This window comes from Nelusetta ayraudi, unplaced genomic scaffold, assembly GCF_046127955.1.
Source record: "Nelusetta ayraudi isolate G7.1 ecotype Tasmania unplaced genomic scaffold, CSIRO-AGI_Nayr_v1 ptg000076l, whole genome shotgun sequence".
Classification (NCBI taxonomy): Eukaryota; Metazoa; Chordata; class Actinopteri; order Tetraodontiformes; family Monacanthidae; genus Nelusetta; species Nelusetta ayraudi.
The window spans coordinates 250,148-269,884 of NW_027466126.1; the positions used below are offsets into that span (position 1 = coordinate 250,148).

The 19,737-nt window shown below is 45.4% G+C and overlaps 4 protein-coding genes across 5 annotated transcripts; 3 read left to right on the forward strand and 1 right to left on the reverse strand.

Moving 5' to 3' along the window:
• Positions 1-176: 176 nt before the first annotated feature.
• Positions 177-2,156, reverse strand: nxnl2 (nucleoredoxin like 2). Its single transcript, XM_076043699.1, has 2 exons — positions 1,577-2,156; positions 177-831 (listed from the first exon to the last, which is right to left on the reverse strand). Exons 1-2 carry the CDS (start codon positions 1,876-1,878, stop codon positions 663-665), a joined length of 471 nt encoding a protein of 156 aa, XP_075899814.1. The 5' UTR covers positions 1,879-2,156; the 3' UTR covers positions 177-662.
• A 1,943-nt stretch (positions 2,157-4,099) lies between these two features.
• Positions 4,100-4,954, forward strand: gng10 (guanine nucleotide binding protein (G protein), gamma 10). Its single transcript, XM_076043721.1, has 2 exons — positions 4,100-4,335; positions 4,586-4,954. The coding sequence occupies exons 1-2, from the start codon at positions 4,255-4,257 to the stop codon at positions 4,709-4,711; spliced, it is 207 nt and encodes a 68-aa protein (XP_075899836.1). The 5' UTR covers positions 4,100-4,254; the 3' UTR covers positions 4,712-4,954.
• A 1,297-nt stretch (positions 4,955-6,251) lies between these two features.
• On the forward strand, positions 6,252-10,944 carry btc (betacellulin, epidermal growth factor family member). Of its 2 annotated transcripts, XM_076043709.1 has the most exons (5): positions 6,279-6,812; positions 7,384-7,488; positions 9,797-9,905; positions 10,176-10,325; positions 10,786-10,944. In XM_076043709.1, the coding sequence occupies exons 1-5, from the start codon at positions 6,773-6,775 to the stop codon at positions 10,934-10,936; spliced, it is 555 nt and encodes a 184-aa protein (XP_075899824.1). In that variant the 5' UTR covers positions 6,279-6,772; the 3' UTR covers positions 10,937-10,944. The 2 variants fall into 2 exon arrangements, with proteins under 2 accessions (XP_075899826.1, XP_075899824.1); XM_076043711.1 differs by lacking the exon at positions 10,176-10,325 and having other exon boundaries at positions 6,252-6,812.
• Positions 10,945-17,300: 6,356 nt separating this feature from the next.
• Positions 17,301-19,483, forward strand: rxfp3 (relaxin family peptide receptor 3). Its single transcript, XM_076043668.1, has one exon. The coding sequence runs from the start codon at positions 17,831-17,833 to the stop codon at positions 19,073-19,075; it is 1,245 nt and encodes a 414-aa protein (XP_075899783.1). The 5' UTR covers positions 17,301-17,830; the 3' UTR covers positions 19,076-19,483.
• Positions 19,484-19,737: the final 254 nt, after the last annotated feature.

The following is a 19,737-nucleotide window of genomic DNA, read 5'->3' on the forward strand; positions in this document are numbered from 1 at the left end:
CAATTAGAATCAAGGATGGGAATATGCCAACTAGTAGGATCGGACCTCTTGAGAGTTTTCTGTCTCTTAACAAGGCCACAGGGAACGGCAATGTGCATAACTCACCAAACACATGAAGAGGCTCCTTCATGGTACAGTCGAAATATAAAATGGCAAAATATGACGAGGGCAACATGTGAAAAAATACCGCTTTTATATATTAGAATGAAAACTGTTTTAACAGCTTATAAAATCATAGTACAAAAGTACAAAAGCAGCTAAAGGAGGAACTATAGTACACGCAAACTTCTCAGACGTGAAACAAACTTAGTAAAAAGAAAATAGCCAGTTCATGCGGAAAATGTTAAACAGCGCTAATATGTCAACAGTGTGAGTGAACATTTTTTTGAATGAAAATTGAAGCTACAGAGGCTGTCATAGTTTACTTTAACTAAACCCCCAAAGAAAGAACTCTTCCTTTTAAACATGCAAACCATAGTGAACACACCTGAGGTTTCAAATAAATGCATAGATCTGCAAAGATTTAGCAGCTAAAGAGATATGGACTTCTCTTGAAAATGGTAAATAATTGGTCTCCGCTTGGAAATCTTCTTGAAAGCATGACTTGTTAGCTATCCAATTTGTCTGAAATTTCTCCTTGATGTCTTGTTTTGGTTTTCTCTCTAACCCTTAAAGTTCTGAAAGATCTCTGCAGCATCCAGCCAGGATCTGAAGCAGGCCAGGCCCCGGTCTCGGATCTGTTTTCTGCCTTTATCTGTGATCACATCGCCGTTCTCCTTCACAATCACCAGTTTGGGCACCGCTGTGATCTGGTAGCGCTGCTTTAACTCCCTGAGACACAGGAGAGAGAAAAGAATTGAATTATTCAAAGGTATATTCCAGACATTGAACATTACTATTTATTTGTTGTGTTTGCACATGGCAAGTATTCAATTAGTGTCTCTACTAATCAGAGAAACCTAATACCTAAATGCTAACAGGCATTGTCAGGGTTGATTTCTACATTTGCAGACATTTGTCTCTTGGTGTAAAAACAAAACTAGTGAAAGAGAGGCTAAATTGAAACAGTTAAAGAAACATGGATCGGCTTCTTTTACGTGTGATTTTCAAAGCATTCCCTCAGCAGGACAGTCACATTGCTAAAACAGCCCACTTCATTTCGCCCAGAGCTTATGATGACGTTTTGCTTTTTCTTATAAACTCCACTTTAAACCAGCAGAAAGATCAGACCAAAACAACAACAACACTAGCTGGGTGGCTGTTTGTTTGCGTTGCACGAGAAGAGCTAATCCCTGAGAGGTTGTTTTATGTAACTAACCAAGGGCACAAGTCTGTTTAGAGAGCCCTGCGTAATCCTCAAGGGCAAAGAAGAAGAAGAAGAAGAAGAAGAAGAAGAAGAAGAAGAAGAAGAATTTTTGAGTTTTACAACCACACTTTATTTAAAAAACAAACAAACACGGACATTATGTGCCTAAAATAAATAAAAGAAGAAGAAGAAGAAAAAGGAGGAGGAGAAGAAGAAAAAAAGAGTCGAATCCTTCAGCAAAACAACACCTCTGACTGTAGTGACACTCACTGTTTGTACTCATCCGTCCAGGGAAGAGCCAGCCAGTCTCCGTGCATGTCGTGGTAGTATTCCACCATGTCGTCGGACGTCTTGTCAGAGGAGACGAACACAATCTCAAACTGAGCCGCCGGTTCGCTCTCCTCCACCAGCTCCGTGTAGAAGTCGCACAGGATGGGCGTGAAGTCCCGGCACGGCGGACACCAGCCGGCCGAGAAGTAGATCCCCACCACTTTGTTCTTCAGCGCCTCCTCGGGGTCGACGAAGTCGCCGTCCTTGTTGAGCAGGGTCCGCCCCGTGAACACCTCGACCATATTCGCTCAAGTCACTATTAAATGAGACGACACCGCGGAGGGAGGCTGCCGTGCTGAGCTCACATTTCTACCCCGTGTCGGTCCCCGCTGCTCGCCCCGAGTCCGACCCTAATGTTTACCTCCCGTCCGGCTAAAGCTGCTTACGCTCACAGCCAATACGGTTAATCAGCTGACGACCAATGAGGACGCAAGAACACCGAGGTGTAATTCATCAGCCATGCGAGGTTCCGCTACTGCGGGCGACGGGGTGAGCCGCTCCTCGGTGCGAGACCGCCGGTGCTGTCAGACTCGGTGGTTCGAGGATCACTCCGCCTACTTCCTCATAACGTCATTTCCCCCTAACTACGGACGCCGATGTGGTTGCTAAATGCAATGATAAATGAAATGAGCGACTATTTGCTTTTGATCGACGTCAAAACGTTTTTCTTACACGGAACAGGTATGGCAAGAGGAGAAAAGTATTACGATTGATATATTATGAAAATGTAGATTTTTTTTTTTAGATAAAAGTTTTTTTTTTTTTAAAAGGTTATTCATCACTCCCACAGTCCAAACTATGCATGTGAGGTCAATTGGAAACTTTAAATTAGTAGGTGTGTATGTGAGTGCAAATAGTTGTGACGAACTGGCGACTTGTCCAGGGTGTCACCCTGCCTTCGCCATATGACAGCTGGGAGAAGCTCCAGCAGACCTCAGCTTAGGAAGAAGTGGGTATTGAAAATGGATGGACGGATTTCAACTTGATTTCAATGCAACAACATTGACAAAGGTCTGGAAACTCTGTTACTAAAAAAGTTTAATTACAGTAGTGGATCACTTAGGAATAGATTACTCGCCAACGCGGGTCCTCAACTCGTTTCCCCTGCTTGTTTTGTTTTTTTTTTTTTTGAGGAGCTTTGTGGCAAAATCACAAAGCTCCTTATGGAAATCAGCCAGGTTTTTAGCACTGCTTCGCCTGGTTGAAGGTACAACACAGCGTCAGTGTTATGAGGGATCAGAACAGTTTTTTTTGTGGCTGGTTGTAAACACAGGGCTAAATAGAATATGTTCTTGACATTTTTTCTTTGGGAAAGGGTGAGGGGACTGTCTAATCTGCTGGGATATATATATATAATGAAAAAAAAAAACAATGGCTGAGAATTTAGACCTTTAAACTGCCTTAACTCCTTTAAGCTCCGCTCTGCTGTTGAAGGTGAACGGCGGTCCGTCTGAGTGCCAGTCAGACTTCAGTCGCAATCCCTCACACAATCCCTCTCACAAAACTTTCCACTCAGTTTAATAGATCTCCACAACCGGGCATTACCAAAATGGCCAAGGGCAACAAAATCAGAGGCTGTCGATACACTGCAGGCACCTTACATCAGCGCTGTCAAAACACCCGGTCGGGCTGCAATATCTGATTTTGTGGAACATGTGGGTTGCATGGCAGGAAAAGCCATTATACCCACACACACTCACACAGAGAGACAAGCATTTAATACACAAATTAGGACACACCAATCATGCCAAAGCGTCTGAGAGGCGGTGATATCTCCAGGGCACAGGAAAGCACATATATGCCATCAAGTATCACATCAACCCCGCTGGTGTTGTTGCGGGCACATACATTAATTTTATGACAACTGCAACACTTTGCAACGTGTTTGTGAGTGCCCAACAAGCCTAAATCCTGCATAATCTCCAGTTGCATTCCAGCAGCGCGACCAAAATATTTGTAGGTTTGAGGTGGCTGTTGGTAAGAAGGATTAAGAGCCATTTTCCTGATTCAGTAATGGGACCAAAAAAAAAAAAAAAAGGAAGAGGGAGCGCTCTTGCACAACACGTGTGTGCCAGTGAGATAAAATAGGGAGCAAACAGCAGAAAAATGAAACGTTTTTTGCAGGAAATCAAAACAGGATGTTGATGGGATTCACGGTGTTGATTCATTGTCTCACTTTGCTACTCCTCCCATTAATGCTCCTCCTGACTCACATCCTTTCTCGAATGGAGTTGCTTCGTCGTTCCACCCCCGTTTGACATTTCCCAGTATATATGCATCTGCTTGTTCATTAAAATGCACATTTAAAAAAATATATAATCATGTTTTATTGTGTATAATTCTGAACAATTTAACAGATATCTATTTTTAGCCTCAAAATGCTGAAGTTTACCAACATCTGTGGCGAAAGACAAGAGGTCAACGCGCCTCTCTGCCTCCTTATTTCCCTCCCTTTGAGGAGGAGACTCGAGTGATTTGGAATGATCCGCCTGCTCTCCTCCGGTCACAGACTTATTTCTGCCCACCAGTTGAGTCGTCTACGGATTTGAACAACTCAGTGGACTGCAAACCTCCGTTTTAACTGACCAGGACATTTTCCGTCTATCCTCTTTCCTGACATGACCTCGAATTCTAGTTTATCCAACATGCAGAGAATGGTGGAACAACTGAAGCTTGAGGCCAGTGTGGAGAGAATCAAGGTAAAGACAAACAGAATGCTTCGGGCTGGGTTCTCTATTTATTGCTTTATTAAGCTCTTTTAGATTGAAACGTTTTGCTGCGTGCTGCTACCAGACCAGCTGTTGAGCTGTTTATACAGACAATGCTTTGGTCGGCAGTCTCCACAGGAGGCATAGCTTAACATTTTGTATATTAAAAGGTTAGTGTTTTACAGAGTTAGTATTTCACATAGTTTTAGGTGTGTCTTATGCAACTTTCTGTCTCCTATAGGTGTCTCAGGCAGCTGCGGAGCTTCAGCAGTACTGTCTGCAGAACGCAGGCAAAGACGCTTTGCTCGTCGGGGTGCCCACAGGAAGCAACCCCTTCAGAGAACCTCGCTCCTGTGCTGTGGTGTGAGGGTCAGAAGCCACGCTGCCATCGAAACAAACAGAACCGCCGCCAAATTTTAAATAGTGCTGAAAACTATTGCAACTCTTGCAGAAAATGAAAAGGAGAGCGGAGGCATCGGCAGGCAAAGCGTTCTCAGAAGAATTCCGTTTGTTTCTTGGCGCTGTAACAATTCATATGTTATGTCTGTCTAAATTACTGTACAGCTTGGAAAATGTACTTTGCTCAACACATTAAATGGCTTTTTATGGACCCATTTTGTCTCTTTATTTAGCAAAAGCCAAGTCTCGTCGTGCATTATTATCAAGGGTTTACACAAACGGATGTTTATGGCCGGGCTCTAAATTATGCCTTGGAATCTGACTGTGTCGCAGCTTCCTGATGTTCAATCCAAGTTGGGGGGCACTGTGAGAGAAAGGAAACAGGGCCTTCCTGTTGAAAAACTGCACAGAGTCACACTTAACTCTGCTGTTGAACCCTTGAGTATACACAGCCTTTGTTCACACACTCCAGGCTCTGCCAGAGTGAAAAGTAAAAAGGAATCACAACTCTGGAAAGCAAGAACAAGTCTTGATATGACATATTTCAAAATGACTATAAGAATTTGTTGACTCGCAACAGGGAGAATGAACTTTATAACGTCATGTAATTGGTGGCGATAATGACAACATGCCTCACTTTACAGCAATAGTCCATAGACCAACATCGACACCTTTTTCATCAGCACTTTGTCACTTTCCATTTACTCTGATTAAAAAGTGTGCAAATTTACTATATAACTGCTAAATGTTTTTGTCATCTGCATTTGAAGACGCCTTGTCAGCTCAGAAATAGACTAAATAAGTCTGGGCTGATTTTGTCTCTTTCACTTCCCTTTCCTCTGTGTTCAGTGGTCAGGGACGTGTCTCACTTCTCCAGTACTTTGATGTCTCCTTTCCTCAAAAACCTTGTCCCAGTACACAAGCGTGACAAAGCGTCAGATGTCTCCCCCTTGTGGACATTTATTGCACAAAACTCCAAACGCAGTGGAAGCCTGTCGTGGAACTTCCACGGCCTGCATAGTTCTGGTCAGTCTGGTCCTTCACAAGGCTTGTTTGTCTTTCCTCACTTGCGGGTACTGACAGAAATGTCTTTGTCTTCATTTGAAGGAGAAAAAAAACAAAAGTTCAGCCCTGAAAAGTGTGTAAAATGTTGCAGGTGGAACAGTTGCTCACACGTGAAACGATGTTTATTGATTTGATTGCTCTTTGAAATTTGGTCTGTGCCTGTTAAACCAGTTCTTCCACTAGTTGGTTTTGGAATACTTATTATCTAATGTTATTGCAGTTCATTTTCCTCGCTAATAACCAACTATAAAAGTAATCTTTCATCTGAAAAAAACAAAAACAAAAACGATACAGCCTCACACCCCTAAAAAAAAAAAAAAAAAAAACTGAAACACCCAATTACTGTATCAAGTACCAACCGAGGGCGTGTGAACTTTCGCATTCAACCCTCTCTCCCTCTTCATGGACGACAAAGAAAGATAAAGAACAATAAATGCAGGTGTTGCCCCGATGTAATTACCGTATGTGTCTGGTATGCAGAGCTCGCTCAGGTATAAATAGAGTGGGAAGTGCTTTGGCATTAAACAGTAATTCACTGTTGTCTAAACTCTTAAAGGGCGCACCGTTGATATAAAGCTGCCGCTTGTTCACTGACGTGGAGACGACCGGGGCAGCCGGGATGAACTTACGCGCTCCTTTAAAAGGTGTGGGCGGGGCTCGAGCCAGCGGAGTAGAGTTTCACTGCCAACCCCCTCGTGCCTCTTTCACTCTCGGACACACTCAGCTGTGCGTGCCTGCGTGTGCTGAGAATTGCAGTTGCGCTCTCCCCTGCAGGTGACTATTATGAACCTGAGTGCCGCCAATGAGGGACTACGACGCGGCGACTGGCCCGGGACCCTGCAGAGGGTCTTCCACACCTTTCCCTAAGGCCACGGAGCTCTGAGGTGGGATTTGCCCAGCCTGGGTGGCTACTGTTACCCGTCGATGACACTCAATCGGACGAGCGCGTTGATCAAGTGAGGAAATGGCCAAGGTCTACAGACTCTATGTGGGAATAGCAACAGGTAAGATTTGTTGTTGTTGTCCCGTTAGTGTGAGTGTAAGAGTGGACAGCCTGTGATGACGCGTCATTCTTAGGCTTTATTAGTTGCAGGTGTGTTCCCGAGGGGGTAAAAAGCACTTTCCAGGCATTCGTGTGCCGTTAACGTCACTAAACCAAACTAGAGCCGGGCATTCCAATTTCCAGGCCGATCAATGTCAAGAGCATGAATCTTAAGTGAATCCAATCGCAGCAAATCAGATTGAAGCAAACTTCAGATTTCACAGTCAGATTTGGGCCTTCAAAGGTCAACAGTGAGGTGGAAATGGGAGTTGCAGAGCTGCTCCAACTGCCGTTTGCTCCCCATACAGTAAAAGTGTTTGTTTGGGTGTGAACCACGGATTTGGAGCTCTCCTGCCCTCGACGGTGCTCTGACTGATGCCGTGACTCAGCGACAATTCACCTGCCACCCAACGCGCGCTTTGTCTGTACTCACTCGCGTGCCCGCGTAGCGCTGCGACGCCAGTTGTGTGTGTGTGTGTGTGTGTGTGTGTGTGTGTGTGTGACTGTCTCCTCGTTTCCGCTCCCGCCTGCAGCTCTGGCCCTGTGCAAATACCCCATGGCCGACCAGGTGACCGACTCGCCAGCCAATGCGACCGCGTCCGTCTGCCCCCCCCACCACAACGGGGACAACTGCACAGGTACAGTAGGTGTTGGGCAGGTGGTTTCCCCTGTCAGCAGTGTTGTAAATGATGATCTAATGAGGCAGATTGCAAATGTGTAGGCAAACATTGGGAGCAACCTGAGCACACAGTGAGAGAAAGAGAGAGATAGGAGTCTGCTTCCTTTCGTTTTCTTGCATGCAAGTTGCAACTCATGTCTGAGGTCAAAGAGAATATGCATGCGACACCATTAGGGAGTCCATCTCGAGCAACTCATACTAACACAAAGACCCATGTGACTCCGTTTGTGCAGATCAAACGGGCGGGGCTCCGTGACGTCTTAATTACGGGATTCTGTTTTGTTTTTTTCTATGTTCTTTAACCACTGCTGTGCAAAATGAAGCCCATCTTCACTTTGAAGCCTGTGCAGTGTGACGGCCTGTGGTGAAAAGGTTCCGCCCATGTGCCTGCTCCCGTCTGTCAGTAATAACAGCTGACCCACTTTATTTATTTATTTTTTTGCGGCACATGATGAATTAATCATTAAAGAAATAAATGAATAAAGCTCTGGGGTGAGTTTAAATACTGGACACAAGCAGAATCAGAATCACGTTTATTACCAAGTTAGTTTCACACTTAAAAGGAATTTGCTTTGGTGTAGTCAGCGCTTGATAAACAGCAACAATATAAAAAAAAGAACAGCTAACTTTACTAAATATATAAATGTTTAAAAGTATATGTACAGACGACAGCAGATGGGAAGAAGCTGTTCCTTCGCTGAAGCTGAAGCTAAAAAGCCAGAATAAAGCTTAATATCCTCGTCCGGAAAACTATTATTTCCTTTGTATTCGGCAGCGAGATGTTTTTCCTCCCAACAATGAGGGCAAGGCAGCAAGATGGGTCTCGTGTTTCTGATAAATATGGCGGCAGCCTCATTGATGTCGCCTGAACAGCAGTATTCTTTTACAAGTTCCCTTTCACACACGGTCGGATGGAAATAAGCAGTAAAGATAGTCGCAGCCTGCGGCGCTTTCCACAACGCCGAGGTCGGAAGTTCACCGTCACAACAGGCAGCGGTTCCGGGGTGCGTTTTTAAGCAGGGATGAAAATAATAAGGGATTTGGGTGTGGGGTGGTTGGTGCACCCCACTCTCGCTGGCTCTTATTTTGGCGAGAAATTGTGATCGATTGAGGTCGATGATTGAGACGCGTGGCTAATGAGGGCCCGATGACGACCGTGCATTTCCAGAGGCTGATTCATCGGGTCTCCTCCTCGCTTGCTCGGGTTACACGTCTATTTATAAGTTTGGCCAATGCCAGAAGGTGAGAACGTACGTCAAAGAAGTCAAGTGACAAATTTTGACACGCAAGAGTAGTCGGGCAACACTTTAAAAAAAAAAAAATGTTTTGATTATAAGTCTCCAAGTAGAGAATTGAATTTGTCTGCATAAAGTAAGTTTTTATGCTGAATAGAAGGCGAGAAAAAGGGCAAAACATGTTTTTAGTTCAATTCTGCCTGCTGGCCTTCCTAAATATTAATTTAAACTGCAGACTGGACTTTAAAACAAACAAACAAACAGACAAAAAAAATAATAATTGACTGCTGTCACGAAACGTTGCAAAACAACATTAAATCGTCAACGGAAACTAAAATCTGTGGTCCCCTTTTGTTACACAAACTTCAATTTAATCAAAATTCTTCATGCTGAAATGCTTTTAAACGGTTTATTTTCGAAAACATAATAATAAAAAAAAAGCTCCAGGCCACTCAAGGGCCTAATGGCTCAATAAGTAACAGGGATCGCAACAGAACTAATGTGAATATGAACTTCTGAAGACGCCTCATGTGTCCTGAGCAGGAGACACTCTTTCCTTTGTAAATGAACATGTGCGTAAAGCTGATATCCAGCCGGTCTGAGTAGGGATGGAATTTTTATGACTCTATTATTGTCTGACTGCAATGGACATTCTAAGTTGCTGATGGTTGCGTAACTACAACAATATAAACTGACTGTTGAAAACGAAAAAGGGCTCCATTTTGCTTTAGAGAGACATTCGTTCATTCATTCATCTTCGATACCCGCTTATTCCTATTCAGGGTCACGGGGGTCTGCTGGAGCCTATCCCAGCTGTCTTAGGGCGAAGGCAGGGTGACACCCTGGACAAGTCACCAGTTTTAGAAAGACATCAAATAGTATATTTAGGAGTAAAAAAAAAGTCAGCTAGAATTTTCGAAACATTTTCTTAAGGTAGGAGAAAGAAACTTTTGTTGGATTGTTGGTTTAATTGGGATGGTGCCTTGATGCTACTAGGTTGCTAACCGCTTGTCCTGCTACTTCCCTGCTCAGACACGGATCCATGGGAAGGCCACTTCTCTGAGTGTCCAAAGAATCTGACGGGCTTCTGCGTGCACGGGGTGTGTCGCTACCTCAAGGAACACTGGACAGCTGCCTGCAGGTCAGAGGCATCCACTGCAGATCTTTGTTCCGGGGGGCATCAAATTCTCCTCGTGCATTTTAGCTCTGAGACCTGCTAACCTGCTAGCCTGAACTCCTGACCCTGACTCTTAGAACACAGGAAACTAGAACTTATACGGGATTGAGTCATGGTCCCATCATCTGCCATATCAATAAGAGGAACATTGGGTCCTGAGAAGAATTTGAGTGAATTGAGTTGAGCTTAAGTCAACAGGTGCAATTCTTTCTTTTTTCTCTTCTTTTTTTTTAGGTGCGACGACGGTTTTGAAGGGCACAGGTGTGAATTTGTTGTACTTCCCTTGCCCTTGACTCCCGGGATGCGACGTGCGATCCTCACTGGCTTAATAGTGGTGCTGGTGGTCCTCATTGTGGCGATCGTGCTGATCTGCCTTTCTTCACAGTAAGTCCTTTGCATTACTTATTTTAAGTCAGGTGCACGTGGTCACATCCGGCAGTGCAAGACGAGTGCATGACGCATCTGCCACAGTAGCACCGTCGTACTGTCAGCAAAACCTTTGACCTCCTACCTCGTACCTTTTAGCGCCGGTGCAGTTCTATGCATTTATTTCCAGCAATATGTCGACCCTTTGTGATGTCACAAGGGACACTGATACCTCTGTCACGCCTCTCCCAGGTTAGTGACAACACCCACTGGCCAATAGTGGTCCTGCCCTCCTCCAAAACATGTGGAAGGTTTAACAGAGCATCAGATGTAGACAGAAGGCTCGATATGCACTTTTAGATTTAAAACTATATTATTGTGCGAGTCTTCTCTGCTGGGATCCAGGTTGAAAAAATGGATACGTGTGTGTCATGGAAACTTTAGTTTAGTCCTCATAACACCTTGAAATGTTGGTCAGTTTTAAATGCAGATTCTGCTGGTGGCGGCGGCGGCGGCGGCGGGAAGCCCCGAGCAATGTGACGGAGAAGCTCAGCATGATGGACACCGGAGCGGCGCAGACGTCGCCGACGGGAGAGTCGACAGAAACGACACACACCAACGCTGTCTGATCAAAGGGGGGGGACCGGGGGGGGGGGGAGCTCACCATTCTGAAGGTCGTGAAGGCGGCAGGCAAACTCTATGATTCACGTGACAGCTGCAGCATTTGGCCTCATGCTGACGGAGGCGGTCATTAGGTGGTCCGCCTCTGCGGGACAGCTCGGGCCGGGCCCGGAAGATCTCTGGGCCAGGGCTCTTTGGAGTCCAGCGGGAGTCCAGGAGATGGGCAGAAGAAGTCCGGCAAGCATGAAGAACGGATTTGCGTTGAGTTGGTGGCACGTTCGACTGGAGGCGCGTTGGCGGGGAGCCACAGTCTGCTAATGGCCTCGTCAACCGAGCTCTCCTGCCTGCGAAAACAACACGGAGATAGTTGCTATGTTGGAAAGTCAATAAAAATAGTTCAGGCGAATAAACTGTAGCTGAGGGGGAAGAAACGAATGAGTGAGAAGAAGCGCCTTCAATGGCGGCGCCTTGCGCCGATAAACGTCTTTTCACGCTTTGCACAATATTGATGCTTCACAATAAACCTGGCAAAGCAAACGAAAAGAAAAGACACAAACACAAACACACACACACAAAAAAAACTTGCCACCTGCCACAATTATTTCCTTCCTCTGCGGGACATTGTCACCCTCCAGCGTTAGTGATGCGAGGAAAGCTTGCAGAGTTGCTGGCTGACAGTTTGCAGGAGGACAAGGAGAACTTGTGCTGCAGATCTCTCCCCCCCCCCGCCCCCCCATGTTTATATTAGTAGCTGAGCTGCAAAGGCAGAACAGGCGGTCCAGTGTGTGGAGGCTCATCTGAGCCTCTGCACACTCAACACAGGCTTTCTAATTTATATCTGAGTTTAGACAGATTGGGTTGAGTATATTTGTACACCATCAATAAATATTTAATGTGCATTTGCTGGTCATTTATGCAATCAGAATTCACTTTTTCACCTTTGATTTTTTTTTCCCTCTGGAAAACGAGCCAAACTGCGTTGGCACATCCCAGATGTTTCATAAAAAGAGTTTCCCAAACTGGGCCTGTATCCATCGGATGGTTTTTGATCCCGGTGCGGAAGCGGCGAGCGCTCACTGATATGCAGCCACTCACAGATAAGCATCTCACAACCATTGAAACCTCTGTGGGCCGATAACCGGTTTCAACTGAAACTTGAACGCGCAATCATGCGACGTTTATGGCGTCGTAACCGCGGCAAACACACGCGGGACGCTTTCGGAGCGAGTGAAGATCGATGGTCGGCCTCTGCTGGGTCGATGTGCTCAGGTTATAGTTTTATGGGGGCGTGTTCGCCATACTCGAGTCAGAGGTGTGAAAATGACATGGGAAGGGGGAGGGGGGACTTTCCCTCGACATCCCGCTGCGGTACACTGCGACACTCCCTGTGGAAAAAAACAAACAAACTGTTTATAATGAAGAGTTACTGATTGGACCTGTGTCACAGGACTGGAAAAGATAGAAATCATCTTTCCAATTTGAGTTAAACACACTTTTTTGTAGTTCAAACAGTAGATTTTATAAATAAAAGGCAACTTTCAGATGTACAGTGATTGACAGCTTTTTTGGGAAACTTTGTTCTTACTTTATTTTGAAATGATCAAACATTTTACCCCTTCGCAATACTAATACCAAGTCACCAAAGACTTTTTATTTTGAAGGATTCATAAATAAGAAAAAAAACTGCATAAAAATGTTTTGCTTTGTCTTTATCTCCTCCTGATGCTAATCCCTCACTTTCATCTCTAAACTGGGTACAGCCTTAAAAAAAAAAAAAGAAAGAAAAAAAGAAAGAAAAACTTTGATTTTTACAGAGGTGGAGCTTGGTGAGATTTTGTAGGGTTTCATCAGGGATCACAAAATTTAATCTTGCTTGTCACACGCTCGCAGAATCAGATCCTATCTGAAAAATGTGCCAAAGTTCATCCCTCAGACATCAAAAGAGACGCACCTCGCTCGTTCCCGTCCCGTCTTCCTCTTTGCCTTTAAACCAGCAAGTTAATTTCCTTTCCCCTGCTGCCAACATGCAATCAACAATGTGATCTTTGACCCAATTCCACATGTTCCCTGGCTGTCTTCAAAAGGAGCGACAGCTGCGATTTCCCTCTACCAGGGGCGTGCCTGTGGCACTGGGATGCGGAGCTGACGGCAACAACAGACTGGCAGTGAGACAAATGTGTCTCGGAAGTTTGATTTGGAGGGAACTCGCAGGTTGTAATGCTGCTTCTATTTTTCCAAACAAAGCTCCATTGTAGCTGCAGCAGCTACAGGTTCCAGGTGACACCCAGCAGATGGCCTGAACACTCGGAGAACTGCGGCGCGAGCTCCGTCTGTTCTGTGGTATGCGTGCAGGCTGCCTGCTGCCTCCGACAGCTGAGCTCTGGCTGCTTTATAAGACTATGGAAAACACACGGCGCGGCATCAGTGCTGTGACTGACTTGTTTTCTTTTGTTTTTTTCAGTTCGCATAAGAACCACTAGGGGTCAGCAGAATGACCATTATAATTTATCTCACTTCAATCCAGAAGCTGAACTCAAGCAGACTGTCACAACCGGAGTGGATGAATGGTGATTGGATGAAGGTTTAGTTTCGGTCCTTTCTAAAGAAGGGCAGCTAAAGCTCGTTGTGTCTAGCTAGCACCTCCTTATCTTCAAACGATGCTGATTGGTTTGGTTATTTTTCAACCAGCTTTTAAAATAAATAAATAAAAAAAGAGGAAAAATTAAATTCAGTCGGACGGGATATTTCCAACATCATGGATCTGTCTTCTGTCTTGAAATGCCACAGATCCAATTGCTTTTAGTTAGAACAGATCAGAACCGGTCCAAAGACATGACTGCGGTCTACTTTCACTGTCACCCACTCCTTTTTTTCTCTGCATGCCCTTCAGTCCTCTCTCCCAAAGACAAACAGCCACTCTTGCTCATTTGTGGCTACATTTTGTTCTTGTTGTTGTTGTTGTTTTGTATTTTCCAAAAATGCATTTTACTGAATACAGGAAATACAAAATGTATCTTTTGCTTTGATAGTTCCGTTCTGGTACTTCCTTCTAAAAAGCTTGTGCAGTGCTTATCAAATCACTCCGACCTCTTGTCCCTCGGCGCTCCACATTTCCGCTGCACTCATGTTGTTCACTCAGGTACGGGAAAGTGTTTTTTTTCTTTTTAACCTACTAAATCAGGGGTGGGAAAACTAACTATGGCCCGGGGGCGACCTGCCGGACTTGAGGGAATATATTAGTAGTAAGTAAGTCATAAAATGGATGCATTTCATCCATTTTTTTTCAGTGTTTTAATGTAAATTACAACATTTACTTCAATATTTTTTTTTGCCTCCAATGGGGTGGCTCCCCAAAACACTCAATGCCCTCCTCCACTCCTCCCCACATCAGCTGTAACTTGATGGCACCCTCTCGAAGAAAACAAAGAAAAACAAAAAAATCTGCAGCAGTTTCATGAGTGCTCACTAAATATTCAGTTTGCCAAGTGTTGTCAAACGCATCTTTGTGAAATTCCCACAACAGTTGGCAGACAAACACTGGCATCAGTCACCACATTTTCTTCCGAGAGCAGCTTTGGAATTTATCCGAGGAATTTCCCTTAATTTCCCCAGTCAGCTCTTAGATCATGTTTGACAGTAAGGTGATATTTTAAACGTCAAAGGAAAATCACTCAGATGGGATGCACTAACTGTAGCTTTAGTTCCCTTCCCCTGTTTGTTTGCCAGATCAGTTGAACCCCTTGCACCATCAGTCCCTCCTTTGTTCTAATAATTCTGAAATTCACATGTGACACTAATGAGCCTCAGTAATGAATTATTCCTGCTGGCAGGGTTTCGCGAGACACTCATACAAAGAAAAAGAAAAAAAGGTGTCCTCTTGTGTCACATCTCTCACTGAAGAAGGCCTTCTACTTTTCAGACAACCGGGCTTACACTATTTCCCCACATCCAAAGCTTGCAAACTTTCATTAGCATGTTAAGACCTTGAAAAGCAATTTGTCTGAACCTGTGGGAGTAGGGAGTAATAATATTCCAATTAACTGAGGGTCTTTGGCACCGCATGCTAATGCCATGATTATTACTACACAATTACATCCAATATGATTAATGGTTACACCCCAAGTATGCAGAGGATTGCAGGTTTTAAACCTTCTCAATCCCACTTCATAAATCAGGTGAGCAGAGGCCAAAGGTCAAAATGCTGATAAACCAGGCCCCAGTCTATGTTGTCATGTTAGCTCAGGCGCTTATGAGAACTTCAACTTGGGCCACTGAACTTTTCAGACATGACCTGAAGCTAAAAGTCAGTGCTCCCTTTGAGGGACACTTGGATTGATGCTAAAGATCAAAACAAACTGGAGCAGCACTCGTTCCTGATCGCCCAGAGACGAAGGAAAGCATCGTCGGTTGAAACCCCATGAAGCCTCTTGTCGATCTGCTGACAGGAAGCTGAAGGTCCGTGCGGCCCCTGCAGCTCTAAGTGTTTGAGTATGAGTTTTTAATCCCATCTGCTGTTACCTCACATGGCCCCTGACTTTAAAGCATTGAGAAACCAGCTAAATCTGTGTTGCCCTGAGGATTAAACAAAACAAGCAAATCTTGAAGTATTTATTGCCAAGAGTCTGAAACTTATTAGACGTCCTGAAGCTGATGGCCAAGGCTTCTATAGAATTCACGTTGCCTTGACGCCCCCCTGTGGTGAAGATCTGACACATAGATACGCGTGGCTGTTGATGGAAAATTGCTTTATCTGTCAGCAAACCTCCTCGGCACAATCCATTTGTATGCGAGTCCATTAGCGAGTCCCTCTGAAGTGTAATAATCCAGATGGAGTCACAATCGCCATTATTTTCAGGCTTTGTACATCGGGGCATTTGAAAAAAAAAGAAAAAGCATAAACTGCACACAGTATTTCACACATTTATGAACAAAGGCTAATGTTGCTAATGCTTCTAGATGCAATCAAGTTTTCGCACATTTTAATAACATGAAGACCAATAAAAGCATAATGTAGAAAAAACATATGGACGTCACAAATACCTAATATGAGGTGAAAATGGAGGGGAAACCGTTCGCTGGTTCATCAGTGTTGCCTTCTTTCACTCACAGCACAATGGCATCTTATAAACTGGGACTCTAATTAGAAGTTTTAAAAGAATTCAGAATTCATTTGCTCACAAGGCCTGCTTTTATATTACCCCTAAATACCCAGTGATGTTTCCATGACAGCTCATTTTCTGTTAAAATGACAAAGTCCCTCTGTAATTTACTGAGACATCTTTCATTTCGCAACCTTCTTCCCGCTTTTTGATACAAAAACAAGTGCCTCATTCCATCTGTAAAACACTAGACTTCTGTTGTTGTTTTCACTACTTTCAAATCTGAAAAAAAAAAAAAAAAAAAGGGAAGGGAAGGGTGCGGGGGCGGTGTGGAGTGACCATTTTTCATCTGAAGCAATCACCCATCAACTGGACGCGATTCATCTTGGGTGTCCAGCATCATTCCTGCTGGGTGCAACATGCGTGCCCAGCATCCTTAAGCCGTGCGTCCCTCGTGTGGCTGAGCATTTTGAAGTACAACTTCCTGCATGCTGCAAGGTTCCATATCAACACCGATTCCAAATCTTTACTATTGCTGCCGTGTGCCCAGGTGGAGGAGCCGTCCTCGGTTAATCATACAGGTTCTTCTGCTACTGTGTTTCTGTCAGTCAATGTGTTTACATTCACATTAGATGATCAGAGTATCTCATGTGCATGTCAACGTCTCGCTCCTGGTCTCTCGCGCTGCGCTCTGTATTGTCTGCAGGTTTCGCTGGTTGCCCTTAACGAGCCACACCTGCTACGACCCTGCAGTTAATCCCGCCAGCAGGTCATCATTAGTGCATCAGCACACCTTTTGTCAGCTCAGCCTCTCAACATCCGGCCGGTTGACCCATAAGAGCTGTGCAGCTTAACCAGCAGTTAACTCCAGCCGGCCTCTGCTCTGCACTGTTGTTTATTAGCTCACGTCCCTCATCTGCTCCAGGGCCCACAGTGTTATCATGCAACATGTCTTTTTTTGGTTCCTTTTCTCACATATTTCCAGGAGACATCTACTATCATAAATGTATGGCTTTTACAATACGTGCCGAGACTCAAAATACCACAGAGCTGCTTTACAGCATCAGCATGTGCATAAAAAAATATATATTCAGACTCCCTGATGGGTGAAATGTGGATTACAGTCAATAAATCTGATATCTGAGCGCTACATTTTTTATGATAGAGAGACTGGCTTGAAATGCCATACCAAATCCAGCTTTGTGTGTGTGTGTGTGTGAGAGAGAGAGAGAGAGAGAGAGAGAGAGAGAGAGGGAGGGGGGAGAGAGAGAGAGAGAGAGAGAGAGAGAGAGAGAGATTGAGAGAGAGAGAGAGAGAGAGAGAGAGAAAGGTCTATAAGAGATTAAACTTCCAGAGATTTTTTTCAAATCACTCCTTTTATCCTATTCAATTTAAACACTCCATCACCTATTCATTCATTCATTTATTTATTTTCAAAGGGAACGTGGACAGCACCCTGCTGGTCTATCTCGCTGCGTCAAGCCATTTTTTTTTTCCTTAGGAGAGCGAGCTGAGTGAGACGCACAGAGAAAAGCGCGGAGCAAACCTCGCGAGGAGCTTCGTTCCTCAGCTGAGTGGCGCGACGGTATCCGAATTCTTCTACTTTATTTCGTTCCTTTATTTTTTTTCATGAACAAGAGGAGACGGAAAACAACATTAAAGCTTTTGCGATGCGCGCCTGCGGTGCGTCACGGAGGCGCAAAACCCTGAAAGCGACCAACTCCTCTCTCCTCCAGGTGCGATGCGTTCACGGTTAACCTCCCCCGGGGAATAAAAGTTATTTAAAAAATAAAATAAAATAAAATGTCGGGAGAATTTATGGACAGCGGCTACGAGGGCTCGGCGGGGTTCTTGCCCTTCAACTTCAGCTACGTCTCCAACAGCAGCAGCGGCGGGCAGCAGCGGCACCAGGAGGACCAGCACCAGCCGCTGCTGCCAGGCTCCAACCGGACCTACTTCTCCGGGGACGGCGCCGCCGTGGTGCGCATCGTCATCTCGGTTATCTACTCGCTGGTTTGCGCGCTGGGTCTGGTGGGCAACCTGCTGGTGCTCTACCTGATGAAGTCCAAGCAGGTGTGGAAAAAGTCCTCCATCAACCTGTTCGTCACCAGCCTGGCGGTGACCGACTTCCAGTTCGTGCTGACGCTGCCCTTCTGGGCGGTGGAGAACGCGCTGGACTTCACCTGGCTCTTCGGCAAAGCCATGTGCAAGATCGTCTCCTACGTGACGGCGATGAACATGTACGCCAGCGTCTTCTTCCTCACCGCCATGAGCGTGGCGCGCTACTGGTCGCTCGCCTCGGCGCTCCAGGGCAGGCGGCGGCCGGCGCACTGCTGCTGCTCCGCACGCTGCGTCACCGTCTTCATCTGGTGCACCGCCGTCACCGCCGCGCTGCCACCCGCCGTCTTCTCCACCACCGTGGCCGTCTCCAGCGACGAGGACCTGTGCCTGGTCAAGTTCCCGGAGGCCAACGGCACGGCTCAGTTCTGGCTGGGCCTCTACCACTCGCAGAAGGTTCTGCTGGGCTTCGTGGTGCCCCTGGGCATCATCTCCGCGTGCTACCTGCTGCTGCTGCGCTTCATCACGCCCAAGCACATCAGCACCTCCTGCTCCAAGCGGCGTGCCAAGGTCACCAAGTCCGTCACCATCGTGGTGCTCTCCTTCTTCCTGTGCTGGCTGCCCAACCAGGCGCTCACTACCTGGGGCATCCTGGTGAAGCTCAACGTGGTGCACTTCAGCTACGAGTACTACACCATGCAGGTGTACGTGTTCCCCGTGTCCGTGTGCCTGGCGCACTCCAACAGCTGCCTCAACCCCATCCTGTACTGCCTGATGAGGAGGGAGTTCAGGAAGGCGCTGAGGAAACTCTTCTGGTCCATGACCTCCCCGACCATACGGCCCATGACCGCCACCACCAAGGAGGAGGCCAACAAGCCCAGGGATGCTGCAGGCGCGGCCCACGTGCCCGAGGAGCCCGCTGTGCTGTTTTACCCGCCGGGGGCTGTCATGTACCACGACAGACAGGATCTGCCCCAAAACAGCACTTAGTTCTGAGGGAACGCCCCAGTTTTTTAACAAAAAAAAAAAAAAAGTTTATCCACTGTTTTAATTTATACCTGTGAATTCAGCCTCAAAAAAACCAATGTGTGACTTTGAAACATGTATGTGCCAAAAATTGTCTGTGTCCAGATCAAGCAGCAGGACTTTGGGGCAAGCTCATTTGATTTTGCTATTGTGGTTGCTGCATTGATTATGGAATGTGTTTCAAGCGCACCTGTGATGATGGTCTTCTAATGTATACAGATGACTTTGTTATTTCTACTGTATTGCAATTTCAGCCGCAAACCAAGGTCACTTTCTCAGAGGAATAGAACATGAAAAGGTTTGACAAATTGGACAGTGCACTGCAGATGGTGCCCAGAGGCAAAATAATAATAATAATAATAATAATAATAATAATAATAATAATAATAATAATAATAATAAAAAATCTCCATCCGCCTGTGAATTGTGAATATTGTTTGCTTTTCATGCTGTCACCAAAATTGTGCTGCCTCAAAATAGTATTTTGACAACAAAAAAAATATTGTTAAACCTTTGTTGATGGTTTTCTGTTCCCTGTTGAAAATGACCCCTGTTGTAAACCTTTCAGGTCCAAGGCGCAGCCATTTACATGGGATTAAAGGCCCCAAGTGTGGATTTACAGCCAC

Bases quoted from the DNA above. Each gene is read 5' to 3' on its own strand.
- gng10 (XM_076043721.1), top strand. From the start codon at position 4,255: ATGACCTCGAATTCTAGTTTATCCAACATGCAGAGAATGGTGGAACAA. The intron at 4,336-4,585 runs GTAAAGACAAAC...TGTCTCCTATAG, and splicing joins CCAGTGTGGAGAGAATCAAG to GTGTCTCAGGCAGCTGCGGA.
- btc (XM_076043709.1), top strand. From the start codon at position 6,773: ATGGCCAAGGTCTACAGACTCTATGTGGGAATAGCAACAG. The intron at 7,489-9,796 runs GTACAGTAGGTG...TTCCCTGCTCAG, and splicing joins CAACGGGGACAACTGCACAG to ACACGGATCCATGGGAAGGC. The intron at 10,326-10,785 runs GTAAGTCCTTTG...AATGTTGGTCAG, and splicing joins CTGATCTGCCTTTCTTCACA to TTTTAAATGCAGATTCTGCT.
- rxfp3 (XM_076043668.1), top strand. From the start codon at position 17,831: ATGTCGGGAGAATTTATGGACAGCGGCTACGAGGGCTCGGCGGGGTTC.
- nxnl2 (XM_076043699.1), bottom strand. From the start codon at position 1,878: ATGGTCGAGGTGTTCACGGGGCGGACCCTGCTCAACAAGGACGGCGAC. The intron at 832-1,576 runs GTGAGTGTCACT...CCTGTGTCTCAG, and splicing joins TGGACGGATGAGTACAAACA to GGAGTTAAAGCAGCGCTACC.